This window comes from Nuphar pumila, chromosome 3 (genome assembly GCF_984573655.1).
Source record: "Nuphar pumila chromosome 3, dmNupPumi1.hap1.1, whole genome shotgun sequence".
Lineage (NCBI taxonomy): Eukaryota > Viridiplantae > Streptophyta > Magnoliopsida > Nymphaeales > Nymphaeaceae > Nuphar > Nuphar pumila.
This window is the reverse complement of record NC_143251.1, coordinates 130,573,290-130,588,734: the sequence shown is the minus strand read 5'-3', so window position 1 is coordinate 130,588,734 and position 15,445 is coordinate 130,573,290. Positions and strand designations below refer to the sequence as shown.

General features: G+C 39.2%; 1 protein-coding gene across 1 annotated transcript; it reads right to left on the bottom strand.

Annotated features, from left to right (window-relative positions):
- Window positions 1-10,324: 10,324 nt before the first annotated feature.
- Window positions 10,325-13,791, bottom strand: LOC149843823 (uncharacterized). The gene is made up of 6 exons (XM_090001947.1): window positions 13,288-13,791; window positions 13,101-13,177; window positions 12,926-12,962; window positions 12,237-12,441; window positions 11,417-11,837; window positions 10,325-10,799 (listed from the first exon to the last, which is right to left on the bottom strand). Exons 1-6 carry the CDS (start codon window positions 13,559-13,561, stop codon window positions 10,452-10,454), a joined length of 1,362 nt encoding a protein of 453 aa, XP_089858073.1. The 5' UTR covers window positions 13,562-13,791; the 3' UTR covers window positions 10,325-10,451.
- Between the last annotated feature and the right edge of the window lie 1,654 nt (window positions 13,792-15,445).

Below are 15,445 nucleotides of genomic sequence, written 5' to 3'. Positions count from 1 at the left end.
GAGAAGTCAGTTGAATTGTGACATAAGAGGTTGAGTCATATGAGCGAAAAGGGCATTGAATGTTTGATAAAAAAGAATCTACTTCTTGGAGTGAAGAAAGAGAATTTGAAAAGATGTACTCATTACTTGGTTGAAAAACAAAGGAAAGTATCTTTCAAGAGTCATCCTTCATCAAGAAAGAAGAAAATTTTAGAATTGGTTCACTCAGATGTATGTGGTCATTTGAAAGACAGTTCACTTGGAGGTGCACTTTATTTTGTGACTTTCATTGATGATCATTCAAGAAAGTTGTGGGTCTATGCTTTGAAGAGAAAATACTAAGTGTTTGATGCATTCAAGCAATTTCATGCTCTTGTTGAGAGACAGACGGAGAAGAAGTTGAAGTGCATTCGAACTGACAATGGAGGTGAATATTTGAGACCATTTAAGAAGTATTATAAGATACATGGTATAAGGCATCCAAAGACTCCTCCTAAGACTCCTCAGTTGAATGGTGTAGCTGAGAGAATGAATAAAACTATTGTTGAAAGAGTTAGATGTTTGTTGTCAGAGGCAAAGTTGTCAAGACCTTTTTGGGGTGAAGTATTATGCACAATGACTCATGTTATTAACTTGTCTCCTCATGTTCTTTTAGATGGTGATGTTCCTGACAAAGTTTGGTTTAGAAAAAATATTTCTTATGACCATTTGCGTGTTTTTGGGTGCAAAGCTTTTGTGCATGTTTCTAAAGATGAAAGGACGAAGTTGGAAGCAAAGACACGACAGTGTATATTCTTGGAATATGGTTAGGATGAGTTTGGGTACATGTTGTATGATCCTATTGAAAAGAAGCTTGTCAGAAGCAGAGTTGTTGTCTTTGTTGAAGACCAAACTATTGAAGACATTAAAAAAGTGGTGAAGGAAAAATCTCAGAGCAGTGACAGCTTGATTGATATGGATCATGTTCCTTTGTCATCTTTTCCAAATTCAGTTGAAGATAACACATATGAGGATGAAGATTCACAACAAAATGTTGACAGGTCAGATATGTCTGATGGTGATGATGTTGAGCAGCATGAGACAGGTTCCTCTTCAGCTGCAGAGCTACTTCGTAGGACTACTAGAGATAGACAACCATCCACTAGATATCCTGCATACGAGTAAGTCTTGTTGACTGATGGTGGAGAACCTGAGAGCTATGATGAAGCTATGTAAAATGTGCAGAAAGAGAAGTGGATTGAAGCAATGAAAGATGAGATGAAATCTCTTCATGATAACCATACTTTTGAGCCTAAAGGTAAAAGGGATTTGAAGAATCGTTGGGTTTTTAGAGTGAAGTGAGATGAGAACTCGTCACACCCACAATATAAAGCTAGGTTGGTTGTAAAAGGTTTTAGTCAGAAGAAAGGTGTTGACTTTAAAGAGATCTTTTCGCCAGTTGTTAAAATGTCTTCTATCAGAGCTGCTTTGAGCTTGACAGTAAGTCTTGATTTAAAAGTTGAGCAGATGGATGTGAAGACAACCTTTCTCCATGGTGGTCTTGAGGAAGAGATATACATGGTGCAACCTGAAGGGTTTGAGAAGAAAAGAAATGAAGACTATGTCTGCAGATTGAGAAAGAACTTGTATGGTTTGAAACAAACTCCTAAATAGTGGTATAAAAAGTTTGAGTCTTTTATGGGGGAGCATGGCTACAAGAAGACTACTTCAGACCATTGTGTTTTTGTGAAAAAATTTTTAAATGATGATTTTATCATTTTGTTTCTCTATGTTGATGACATGCTCATTGTGGGAAAGAACACTTCCAGAATTGCTAACTTGAAGAAAGAGTTGGGTAAATCATTTGCCATGAAGAACTTGAGAGTCGCAAGTCAGATTTTGGGCATAAAGATTGTTCGTGATAGAAAAGTAAAGAAGTTATGACTATCACAAGAGAAGTACATTGAGAAAGTACTTCAAAGATTCAACATGGGCAAGGCAAAGGCAATGAACACCCCACTTGGAGTACAATTCAAGTTGAGTGTGAAGCTGAGTCCTTCTACAGATAAAGAGAAAGATGATATATAAAAGATTCTCTATGCTTTAGCAGTTGGCAGTTTAATGTATGCAATGGTGTGTACGAGGCCAGATATAGCTCATGTAGTTGGGGTTGTTAGCAAATTTCTCTCAAATCCTGGTAGAGAGCATTGGAATGCTGTGAAATGGATTTTGAGATATCTTTGAGGCACAAGCAATTTGTGTCTTTGTTTTAGTGAGCAGAAACCTACTTTAGTAGGTTATACAAATTTAGATATGGCAGGTGATGTTGATTCTCGAAAGTCTATATCTGGATATTTGATTACTTCAGCAGGTGGTGCAGTGTCTTGGCAATCGAGACTTCAGAAATGTGTGGCACTATCGACTACAAAGGCAAAGTTCATTGCAGAGACAGAGGCCAATAAAGAGTTACTGTGGATGAAGAAATTTATGCAAGAACTTGGTTTTACTCAAGAGAAGTATGTTTTGTATTGTGACAGTCAGAGTGCGATTCATCTTGGCAAGAATTCTACTTTTCATGCAAGGTCAAAGCATATTGATGTGAGGTAGCATTGGATACGTAATGTGTTAGATGCAAAGCTACTTGAGCTTGAGAAGATTCATACAGATGATAATGGTGCAGATATGATGACCAAGGAATTGCCTCGTGGTAAGCTTGATGTATGTTGCTCTATCGCCAGTTTGGCGATGTCCTCCACATAGTCGGTGAGGGGGAGATATGTTGGATTTGGGTTCCCTCCATATGGAGGACCCAGTCCAAGGAAGGTGAAGAGACACTTCACCATGCATGTTTTTTTTAAGGCTTGAAAAAGGAGGAAAATAACAAGAAGTAAAGGACTAAAATTAAAAAAGTAAAAAAGAAAAAAAAGGTGAAAAGAGGGCACGATGGTATGCTTGGGGAGTCCCTTTGGGTTTTTTTGCTCTTTGAAGAAAAGAGAGAAAGAAAGAGAAGAAAGAGGGTTTCTTCCTTTTGTTTTGTGTGGGGCTTCCACAAGATTGTGAGAAAGAGAGTGGGAGAGAAGGAGAAAGTAAGAAGAAAAGCTTTGATTGGTGTTCTTATCTTCTTTTTATTCTCTTCTTATTTTGTAAAGATTAGGGCAAGAGAAAGAGGGATTTTGTTGTGTGAAGGTCATCACTATTGATTAAGTGATATTCTTTCACTTTCACCTCTTTATTTGCTTTGATGTTCTCTATTATGGTGATTTGGGGGCTTATTGTGGGTAGGCATTGTGTATACCCCTTTGTAGCCATTCTTTATATTACATAGTGGAGTTGTTGTTGGGTTATTCTCAATCATGTGGTTTTTACCTCTCATTTTGAGAGAGTTTTTCACGTTAAAATTTGTGTGTGCCTCTCTCTTATTGTGTTCTTTATTTTCTTTATGATCTGTCGCTCTTGTGAATCAAAGTATATATATTTTTGTGGTATCCCTTGGATCATAAGGGTTTTATTTTGGATCTTGGGTGGAAGGAGTTATTATATGTGTTATGTGCAAGACATAGAAGTGTTCTCTTTCTAAGTACTTTGTTGCCATCGACTCTGTTTGAAAAGTGGTTGCATTCAGTTTGCGCTTCTTTTTCCCAACAAGCTAGTTGTCCCTTCACCCAAAGATCTTTCACCAGTTGTTGCACGTTGCTTGATGATAGTCTCATCTCATGAAAGACAAAGAAACAACTGGCAATATCAAAATCCTTCGCAGAGTCATAATATCGTGCCATAGTGGCAATTGCAAGCGAAATCGTATGGCTAAGATACCTTCTTAACACTACAAGAAAAATGCTAATTAGGGACAGAAATTTGCGATGGATTTTTTCCGTCGCAAATTTGCGACGGATCAACGAGCGGAAACTATTTGTCGCTAACATTTGAAATATTTGCAAAATTAGCGACAAAAATATATCCATCGCTAAATCCGTCGCTAATTAGCGACATATTAGCGACAATATTTTTTTGTCGCCAAAACACTAAAAAAAATGATAATTAGCGACAGAATTTTTCCGTCGCTAATTAGCGACAGATTAGGGACAAAAAAATTCCCTCGCTAATTCCGTCGCTAATTTTCGATTTAAAACGGTCTCGCCTGTGGCACGAAATTTTCCCTCCCCCCCCGTTCGAAAATTTTCTTCCCTCTGTTTTTCCCTCCTCCCGTTCGATTTAAACCATCCCCACCTTCCTCTGACGATGCGCAACGACCTCTCGCACCACGGAGGTCGACCTTCTCATGCACCTCTCGCACCATGCGCAGCTTCTGCAGCAGCTCTGCAGCGATCCCTCCGTCTCCGTCTCATCGTCCAGCCCGACGACACCTCTCGCACCATGCGCAACTTCTGCAGCCACTCTGCAACGATCCCTCTGTCCCCGTCTCGTCGTCCAGCCCGACGGCACCTCCATCCTCCATTCTCAGGCACCTCTCGGTGGAGACTGCTCGGGCACCAATGGCACCTCCATCCTCCGCGTCGTCGTCCAGCCCGACGCCTCCTGCAAGTTCTCCCCCGTGAACCCTGGCTACGCCGCCTGCCTTGACCGCTCCTCCCGGCGGTGCCCATCGGCAGTCTCCACCGCTTGTCCCGCCTCTCCCTCGCCGGATCCCGTCTCCACTACGACCCTCACATGATCCCGTCTCCCTCGCCGGATCCCGTCTCCAGTCGTGACTGGCTCGCTGCGGAAGAGCGTCCCGACGCCGGTTCTGTACAAAAAAATTGCTCTCTGCCGGAGAACGCGCCGGCAGTGAGTAATTTTTTTTATTTTTTTTAATTTAACGACGGATTAGCGACGGATATTATTCATCGCTAATTTAAAATAGCGAAGGACTCGCGATGGATCATATTCGTCGCTAATCCATCGCAAATTAGCGACAGAATTAGCGGCGGATAAGTTGTGGCACTACTTTGCATCAAAAAATTCGCGATGAAAGTTATCTGTCGCTAATCCGATGCTAATCCGTCGCTAAACAGTTTAGCGACAGATTAGCGTCGGATTAGCGACAGATTTAGGTTGTCGCTAATCCACAGGTTTCTTGTAGTGTAATAATCTTGAATGCCTCCAAAATCAACCAAATTAATTATATTTTGACAATCAATCGGCATTGCGTATCGGTGAAAACCCATTGTTCCATGAACACATTAAGCATGTTGATCTTGATTGTCACTTCATAAGAGAAAAGTTACAAGGGAAGATTGTTTTTAAGTTTGTCATGAGCAAACATCAACTAGCATATATCTTGACTAAAGCTCTAAATCGAGACCAACTTATGTTTTTACCAGGCAAGCTGGGCATGGTCAATCCTCATGCGCCAACTTGAGAGGGAGTGTTAAATTATCCAATATTCTGAGAAGATATGCATTGCTCTCTTTCCTGACTTAGAGTTTATATCCAAAATCTAAAATCTGTTGGAGATCAAATGTCAGTGATACATGATAGATCAAATCTGGATCCTATATTCAAAAGAATGCAGTTCCTTGAATACAAGACTCTCTTTTGTAAAGTATTTATCGTCATTTGTTACTAAATGGTTTGTTTTGTTTTTTTTTAAAAGTCATCGAATCCTAAATTTGTAGAACGATAGCTATATTTGTTTCTTTGTGTTTGTATCATAACTGATATATATATATATATATATATATATATATATATATATATATATATATATATATATAGAGAGAGAGAGAGAGAGAGAGAGAGAGAGAGAGAGAGAGAGAGAGAGAGAGAGAGAGAGAGAGAGAGTGCACTGAAAGTGTTCTCTCCATGAATTCATCTTCTATCAAGAAATGTTTGTGAAATATAGAATGACTTGCAACCTGGTCCTAATTAGGCCCATGGACCTAACGAGGGATTGTAGTATATAAAATGGTAAAACGATAAGGGTAATTTCATAATTTAAACATAGCCGACCATGGTAAACGTACCTCAGTTGAAGGAGGCAGGCAGGTGTTTGAGAATTACACGTGTATTTGTAAATTCTTAAAAGATAGGCGTGTATCTGTAATTATGCTAGGTTTGTTTTTGTAAAAAAACGTGAACGGAGATGGATGACAATATATGTCATCTATCATCATCATTATTACCAACTTTTTTAAGACATCCACATATGGTTCCTTAAGTTCCATCTTTATATTCATGTAGTTTTAATACCGAATCTTGGGGTAATTATTAGTTTATTGCTCAATATATTGATCTTAATCTCCACATGCCCAGGCGATCTTTTCAGAACAGTTTTGCACCATATAACAGGACGTGTATTTTATATGATAAGAGCATCATTGTAGTCTTAGAGGGATGTGAAAGGGTCCGATTCAATCTGGGTGTAGTCCCTAATCCTACATAATCGGATATGGCCAAACTGGATCCAGAGTTGGATTTGAATTTGCATTGAAAAAAATACTATTGGATCTAGATCTGATTAGCTTAAATGACTAATTAGACATGCATTTAACATGTAGCCACATTCAAATGTTAGTCTCATCGGATTCATGAGATGTAAAACGGTAAACTAAATCCATTAATTGGATGTTAGCCACATTCAAATGTTACCATATCTGACTAAACAGATTCAGATTTTGTGTGATGTCCGACCCAAATCAGAACTGTTGGCATCACTAGTGATACGTAGAAACACCCTTGCGTCACATCACACATGCCCTAGACCACTTCATGACTTTGTAGCTAAATATATACAACTAGGGGTGTCAACGGGTCCTGTTTGGTTCGGACCTGTGTAGAATCAGACCCAAACCTGATTTGAGATGTTGTTACTGGGTTTGGACCTAAGTCCAATCGAACCCACTAAAAGAGAAACCATACCGGGATTCTATAAGGATTACATGAACCAAACTCCAAGCATACCTGGTAATTTTTTTTTTATCCATTTTACATTTAAGAGTAGCGGATCTTTGTAGGAACTTGGGTCAATTCTAAGTCTGCTATGAAATTTCACAAACCATACCCGGCTTTGTATATTAATCGGATCCTTCGGGTCTGACCTGAATTCTATTCAGACCTTATTTATCACCAAACCCTAACCCTTTATGATTTGGTACAGGTCGGGTCCGTGTCAAACCGACTCATTGACACCCCTATATACAATGCTCTGTTTGGGAGCCTAGGGGTTTATTGCACAGTGCACTCATACTTTCTGCTGTTTGGGAGCAGTGGTTTTCTTTGCCAAAACATGGAAATGGGAATGGAGTTGGCATCCCCAACACCACAATTCAACACCCTTCACCGTAGGATATTTTTGGTAACTCCATCCTCAATGCCACAATATATAGGCTCTGTTTGGGAGCCTTGCATTAAGATGAAAACACCATTTTCACGTGCTGTCAAAATATGGTACTTAGCTGCGCTGGCTAAAACTAATGTACATAGGGTCACTTTCTTGATCGGATAAACCCGTGGTGCACCCCTTCAATTCCCCACAAGGAGTCACCTGGCTTAGATTGAGCAAGGGCTTATCCTTTGCCCTCGTTTAACACAAGGGGTTTGACACTTATGGGAATGAAACCCTGACCACCTGTCTAGTGGACAAGGCCCCCTCCACTGCACCAAACCACTTGGGACTAACAATCTTGATACTTTGATTTTCAAAGATCTTAGCATTCATTGGCTTACAAGCATACAAGCATATCTTCAAGCTTAGGCATGTAAACGGTTCAGATTCAGATCGGATGTGGCCAACATCATATTCAACTAATCTGATGTTGGCTAAACAGTTTGAATTCAGATTTGGATGGTGAATTTTTTTTAAATGTAAATCGATCTGGATATCAATCAAATTCGGATATTTTTCATATTTGGTAGCAAAAAAAATCAAAACCATATATGCATCCGATTATAATTGGATATGGTTTTAGCTTAACAAATGCAACTAAATCAAATTGAATTTGGTCGGATATCAGATAAAATCTGATTTGTTGACATCCTTATTCAAGCTTGGAAAGTCCATGTATCCACCCACACAAACACCATTTTGTTCCTTTATTTTGGTTTTTTATTTATTTTTCATGTTCTCTCGAAAAATTACCAAAAATGTGACATGAAAACTCTTTCGATCCCGAAACATAAATCTCATCTGCATATGATGATGATGATGATGATGATGATGAAGCCTCTCTCCTTCAAGGATGTCCTTGGCAATGGATTCAAAATTCAATATGAAAAAATTGGTATGGGTTTTGGAAGGGATTCATCTTGGTTTTACCGATCTTCTTGGAATACTCAAGAGTGGCTTTAAGGGATGGTTGTTCTATGGGCTTTTGGTGGGACTTATGGGTGGAGGATTAAGCCTTGAGAGTGAGGTTTTCCAATCTCTTTCACATGGTAATTGGAACTAATCGTTGGGTTGCCACAATGTGGTCAGGCCTAAGAAGGTTTGAGTATTGATCAGGAATCCATCTACAGCAGCACTTGGTAAGAAACAAAACCTATTGAATCTTCTTTCCCATATCAGATTTGGGGAGACTGAGAACTGGATTGCTTTGAAATTACCTTGAGACGGGTTTCAAAGTGAAATCATGTTATCGGGCATTATGTCCCGACGCAGTCTACTGTCTTCTTAAAGGGAGCCAATGTAGAATCTTTGACGCATCTTTTCAAAGATTGTATATATATTAATGAACTTAGGCAATTGGTGTGGGGGAGTTTGGTCGATTGTTGGAAAATCACCAATAATGTACAGACATGCTTTTTGGCAAGGGATTTTCAAAGAAAAGGTCTAAGATGGGTATTTGTATGGCGATGTTGGCTGTTGTTAGCATGGAGGACAATATGGCTCGAGAGAAATAACATGACCTTTAATGGTAGCTCCAATAATAAGGGTAGTCTTATCCCTAACACAATTCAATGGGAGCTTAGGCACATATATACCCGCTTAAATGGCCTGAATCTGATTTGAATTGGATTGGGATATCAAGGATCGACGCTTTTAGTATGATGAATGTAATGGCTGAAATCATATTTGTAGCTTTTCTGTTTTATTGTCCTGTTTCATGTGTGCTTTCAGGGTCACATCTCGTCTCCATAAGCCTTTCTTTCAAAAAAAAAATCTCCTCCCCAAAGCCTGAGATGTAATTGATGAATTTATGCAATGAATGTTTTCTTTAGAAAAAAAGATGAGTGGGCTGAGTGGCTTTCATCTATAATGATTTACCAAGCTAGCATAGATAAACCAACTGAACCAACGAGGGCTCTCCTTATCTGTAGGAGCAGTTAGTGCACGTTACTTAGTGTTGGGGACGTTGCAAGTTCAAAGCCCAGTGGTACGGTTGTATAACTGGTGGGGTCTGCCTAACCCCAGCTTGCCTATAAAAACAACTGATACAATTCCTCCAAATTCAAAGCTACTTTTTTTTTTTGTTATCTTTTATGAAGCATATTAGGAATCTTTGTGCAGAAAAAACCAAATTTAAACAAACCATTTTTTTCAAAGAATATCGATGTGTTTTTTACTTCTAATAGTATTAAAATCAAATTTCATGCACTCTTAAACTCGCAAAAAACAAAGCTACAACAAACTTTCCAAAATATGTTGATGGTTTAGCTGCAGCTTAATTGGCCATTTTTATATTTTTCAGTCTAAAAACAGTCCATCTATCTTGCCATGATACAAGTCCACAACCCAAATATGTGAATCAAAATTAAGTATATGTGTATGTGTCGTGAAAACTGAAAGTGCCATTACCCTACCCTCTCAAATACCAAATAATCAAATCTTAAATAAAATCTCAGTATAAGGTGAAACCCAGCAAGCTCTATGCATTTCGATAGAAGCATCACAATGATTTCAAGTATTGGTCCTAAGTATGAACCAATAAATGGAATTAGCTTATATAGTTTCCTAAATAAAATTCAATAGAACCCCTCGAAAGTCCTCTCTCTCTCTCTCTCTCTCTCTCATACACACGCACACACACATGCACACGCACACTTGCACACAAGCACATAGGCACACACATGCGGCCACCAGTTCGTCCTTTTCATTTTATACATTATGAATGAAATTAATGCTCCCATTATATACAGCATCGCTGCGTGGTGGGCATGCAGCAACCTGACTGACAGCCATCCATCTTGGTATTTCTTGAGATGGGTGTGGTTTCCATCTTGAGAAATGTTCAGATGCATGGTCAGCAGTAGTGGAGCTGAATAAACAATGACCTCATAAAATTAATGTAGTTTCCAGGTTGAAAGGATCAGCATTCTAAGTTAAACCATATTATGATCATCCAGATTTGCATATAGGCTTTCACCACATCATGATGTTTTCGAGACCTCTCAAGAGAGAGATTTTTTTCTCTAGGGTTTGCTAATGATGGAAGATCAAAAGGCACCATATGTAATGAAGAAAGATCAAAAGCATACACTCGCAAACCTTTACCTTATTTTGGAAATACAAGAGAAAAAGATTCATTTCAGGCCATTGAAACAAGTACTGTAAGATCTCACTCCAATGCTCCAATCGACATGGTCAGATCCAAAGTACTCAGCATCCCGGCGGCCTGCTGCTTGCTGTTCTTTTCTGTCTGTAAGAAATGGAAACCAGATTTCATGGTGTCTTTATTGCTTTGTGCTTGTTTCTTGGAGGAGGGAGATGAAGATGAGAATAAGGAGAGTGATAATGTGTTGCCCATCTCTTCTTCTTCATTCTCAAGAGAACCATCTTGCTGGTTGTTCTCATTCTCTTCATCTCCCGAACTTCTGCTTAGTGTTAGCTGCAAATTGGGTTCCTTTTCCACCTTTCTCTTCTCTTTTAGCCCATTCTTCTCTTCTTCGACGCCCTTGACCGGTCTCTGATTCAGTTGCAACAAATCATTGGAGCAAAAGAGAAGAAATCGAGAGAATATCTTAGTAATCAATATTGAAGATATAGATTTCTTGGTAGGGCTGGTAATCGAACTGAACTAACCAAACAGAGGGTGTTCAAGCTTGGCTCATTTTTTGCGGCGAGCCTGCCAAGCTCATGGCTAAACAAACTTAAATGAGCTGAGCTTGAGCTGGTTCATTTAAAATAAAAAACAGTAGAATTTAAACTATAGTAGAATTTAAACTCTAAACCTATTGATAGAAGCTCAAGCTGGCTCATTTATAAAATAACTGCATCATTTCAAAGTTGTAAGCAATAGATCAATTCTAATTCTATGCTTATTGCTTGCAAGCCATACACTTCAACTATCTACTCTTTATGGTATAAAATATATGTAAAATATATTCATTACTAGTTAACAAGATCATTACAAGCTGAGCTGAACTGTGTACCCATTATCCGTGTTCAGCTTGTTCGGCTTGCTGAGCCTATTTCATGAGTTAGAACAAGCTCTTCAAGAGCCGAACAGAAGCTGATCTATGAGCAGCTCATCTCGTTTCCCAGCCCTATTTCTTGGTGTTGTAGAGTTGATTTGAGATATACCTCAAGGAGCAGATTTGGAGTGAGAAAGGTGGAGGTTGATAGAGAGTTGGGCGGTTGTCTAGATAGAGAATGAGAGATCGGATTCAAATCAAAATTGAGAGGGTTTCTTCTCTCTAGGTTTTGGTCTCTTGGTGCTTCTTGCCTGTAGTACTCGTGCAACTCCTTGTGTAAAGATGGGTACCTTCTGTCTTGGAGCAACTGACTGATTTTGATAGACCCATCTGCGGAGATGGAGTCCTTATCAGAGAAATAGTGGGGGACGGTCCTGATAGGGTTTCTAAAGACGTAGTCAGGATGGAAGGCATGAGAAGGAGGTGGTGGTGGTGGTGGTCCGTGCTGTTGCTCCCTTGTTGTCTGTAGGCTCGCTGATCTTGTATGAACAGGCTGCCCGGCGTAAGGTCTGAAAATCCAGTCCTGGATTCTATCAACACCAACAGAGAAAAAAACTTTGGTTAGAGAGATAGAGAGATGAAAATATAGGCGTTTTGCTGCAAGAGAGAGAGAGAGAGAGAGAGAGAGAGAGAGAGAGAGAGAGAGAGAGAGAGAGAGAGAGAGAGAGAGAGAGAGAGAGAGAGAGAGAGGTGAAAAGATGAGGTGTTTTACTACCGGAAAATGAAGCAAGTTGAAGGCCCCAGAGAGAGAGAGAGAGAGAGAGAGAGAGAGAGAGAGAGAGAGAGAGAGAGAGAGAGAGAGAGAGAGAGAGAGAGTTGCAGGTGCAACCTTGATTTGGCCATTCTCATTTGAGACAAAGCACTAAAGATATCGATTGCATGTATATGGGAAGTTGGGAACAGATCGACTCTTGTCAATTAGTATATACCTGAAACCCGATTTCAGATCATAGGGCTGCTGCTGCAAAAGGCTATAGAGGTGGTCGGCCGACTGCTTGCCTGCTACAAAAAGCCCATTCTTGTCCATTCTAAAATCTTGCCAACCTCCCCTTCTTGCATAGTACATCTCAGAGACATGGTCTCCTCCCATCCGCATCCTATTGTGATCCCTATCCCTGTCCCCCTGGCTCATCACTGCAATGACAAGAAAGAAAACATTTTAAAATAAAATAAAGTTCCAAAGTTCCAAAATTCACAACATTCAAAGCATAGAGAAAATTAAGGGAAACACAAAGTTTGTTTGCATACAAAGAGTCCAAACCAAAGAAACCCCAAATTCATTTTCCATTTGAAGAAAACCAAAATAAATTAAAGCAAACCCGATCTTTAATTACACTATAAGAAACCCTAGTGAATATACAAACCCTTCAAACATTAGACTTGAAGTCAAAACAAATTAAGAAGCACGGGAAACAAAGTCTAAAATTGATGGTGAAGGTCCAACGAAGGTTAGAACCCAAAATTTATTACATTCAGAATTCGACGTCTTAATTACGTTCTCCCTAGACCCTTTATCGCAAGGAATAAATCGTATATCATTCACTTTTTATTATTTTTAGTCTGCTATATATATTGGTGAACTTACAGGAGGACAGAATTAGGGTTTTTTTTTTCTCACCTTGCCCAGAATCATCAATCTTCTTGCTTCTATACATCTGGATGCAGAAAAACGAGTGAAACCCAAAAATAAGTACCACCACTTGAACAAATCGTCATCTTCGTAAAAGAATACCTCTATATTGTTTTGTTGGTGGTGTTATCATTATTATTACTATCATCATCATTTTTATTACCTGCAGATGGCTCTTAACATGTGAAATACTGAGACCTTTGACTTTCATCAATTGAAGAACCAATTTGGGTGTAGCTCCTAAAATCACAAAAAACAAAATCAAACAAATTAATAAATAGATAAAAATGCATAAATGAAGTGAGCACAATAATAAAACCAAAGTAATGCACCATTAGAACTGCACTTACTGTCTTGACCACCAAGCCTCTCTACAGCATGGACAAAGCAAAGATGGAGTTCGGGAGTCCACCTCAATCTAGGCATTTTTGATCGGATATACTGCCTAACTGAGCTGGTTCCGGTGCCTGAACTGGTTCTTCCTCCGTTGGGCTCGTCCAGCTCCGAGCTCTTCTTCGATGCGCTGTTTTCTTCATCGGATTCTGCAGATCTTTTTCGTGGTGTCAATGGAGGATCCATCTTAGTATCGCTAGTGCTCCCACTTTGCTGCTCAGCACTCTTCATCCTCTCTTTCTCTCTCTTCCCTACTCTAGAGATTTAGATGGTTTACCGGATCGCCAACGGGTTGCCAGAAAATCGGCGAGTTTCTGGCCATCTCACATAGCTCTGCAAGGACAGAGGAAGAGGAGGAGACACAAGACAATAATTAAAAGGCCACCATGAACAAGTATTCCCTGCATTGACGGGTTTTTGCTTAGAAATTCGATCATTTGTGTGAGACAAACAATAAATATATACAACAGGAGAGAGAATTTTTTCCACCCCTCCTCCTCTTCACATTATTATATATTTGGGAATGAGGGTATATAGAATATGTGCTTTCATCTCTTCCCAACATGAAAGCTCTGCCCCGGATGATTTTGGGGGGTTCAAGTTTATAATTGTGTGTTAATCAGCATCTTGTCCTAATGTTTATCAATCCGCCTTATGCAAAATGACCTTAATATCCTTGTTTGTGTTTCCTTTTCACGTAGACATACCACCAAGGAAGGCAGGTAGATGATGTCATGAAAGTGCCACTGACTTCTGAAACTTGCCATCGTTGAGATACTACCTTTGGAGGAAAAGGAGGTTAATGTTGTCACTAAAATTATTCCCCTAGGGATAAGACATGGAAATGCTTTGTTTAAAAATCAGAAGCTGGAACTATAGCTTTCAAATATTTTTGTAACATGAATCTTTTACCAAAAAAACTGAGGATTAGCATGAGTGCTGTTAAGCCAACCTACCTATAGCAAGTGGGTCATTCATCATTAATGGTCCAGTATATTGATACTTGTAACGAAAGGCTCAGATGGAGAAGGGATCACACATGACATATCCACTAGTAGAAAGTGGTGTTGGAAACCATGAATTTGGCCAAGTTTCACGTGATAGGAAAACATCCCTTTTGTTTCAATATGGTATCTATATGCATCTATATATTAACATGCATTGCATTAGTTAACCTGTTTTGGTTGCAGCTATCACGTTGAAAAAAGGTTGTTAAAAGAAAAGACAAAAAAAAAAACTCAAAAGTTTTTTTTTTGGAATAAAAAGCAGATAATTTTTTTTTTAAAGAAAACTATCATTGATAGATAGATAACAAAGATACGAGGCATACCCAAACGATGAGATGTCATTTGGTAAGCCAAATACAATAGAAATATGGAATAAACAGAAAGATATCATTAGAACATAAAAGCATTGGGGCAAAAACTATAAAAAATAAACCCCCCCAACCATCAATAGCCATTTCTGTATCAATCGGGAGTAGAAATCCGCACATCTGAAGATCCCTTACAAGCAAAAAACATCACCTTGGACAAAGAACCCATCCACGCCATACACCAACCATGGACACGTACAGGAGCATCTCAATCTATTGACGTAGCTGTTGCAGAAATCGCACTATAGCAGGCTAGGATAGAACCCCCTTCAATGATCATTTTTTTGAAAAACAGAAAAAAAGAAGGCTAATCTGCTAAGAAGATTTAGAAAGTAGAGCAATCTGAAGAAGATCCAAACAATCAGGCATCAACTCCCCTGAAAAGGAGATTCAATCGCCTGAATCTAGATAGAAAATCATCATCCAGATGACAAGTCTGAAATTCCTTCCACCGCATAACCAATGCAACCCACACACACACGCACACATCCATAGATTGTAGGGCAAAGCTTTAACATCAGCGCATTCCTGCTCAGAACAAACCAGACGTGAATGACCCCCTGAAACAAGCCATGATCCACTACAACAGAATTCTTCTAGAGCCCAGCTACTGAAAATCCATATCTGGCCATTTCTGTTTTACCCTTTTTGTCACTTCAACTTTCAACAAGAATAATATATGTTCAAGGCTTTGCTTCTTTCACCCCAAAATTCTCTCATTACGCTCTAACCTGTGTCAA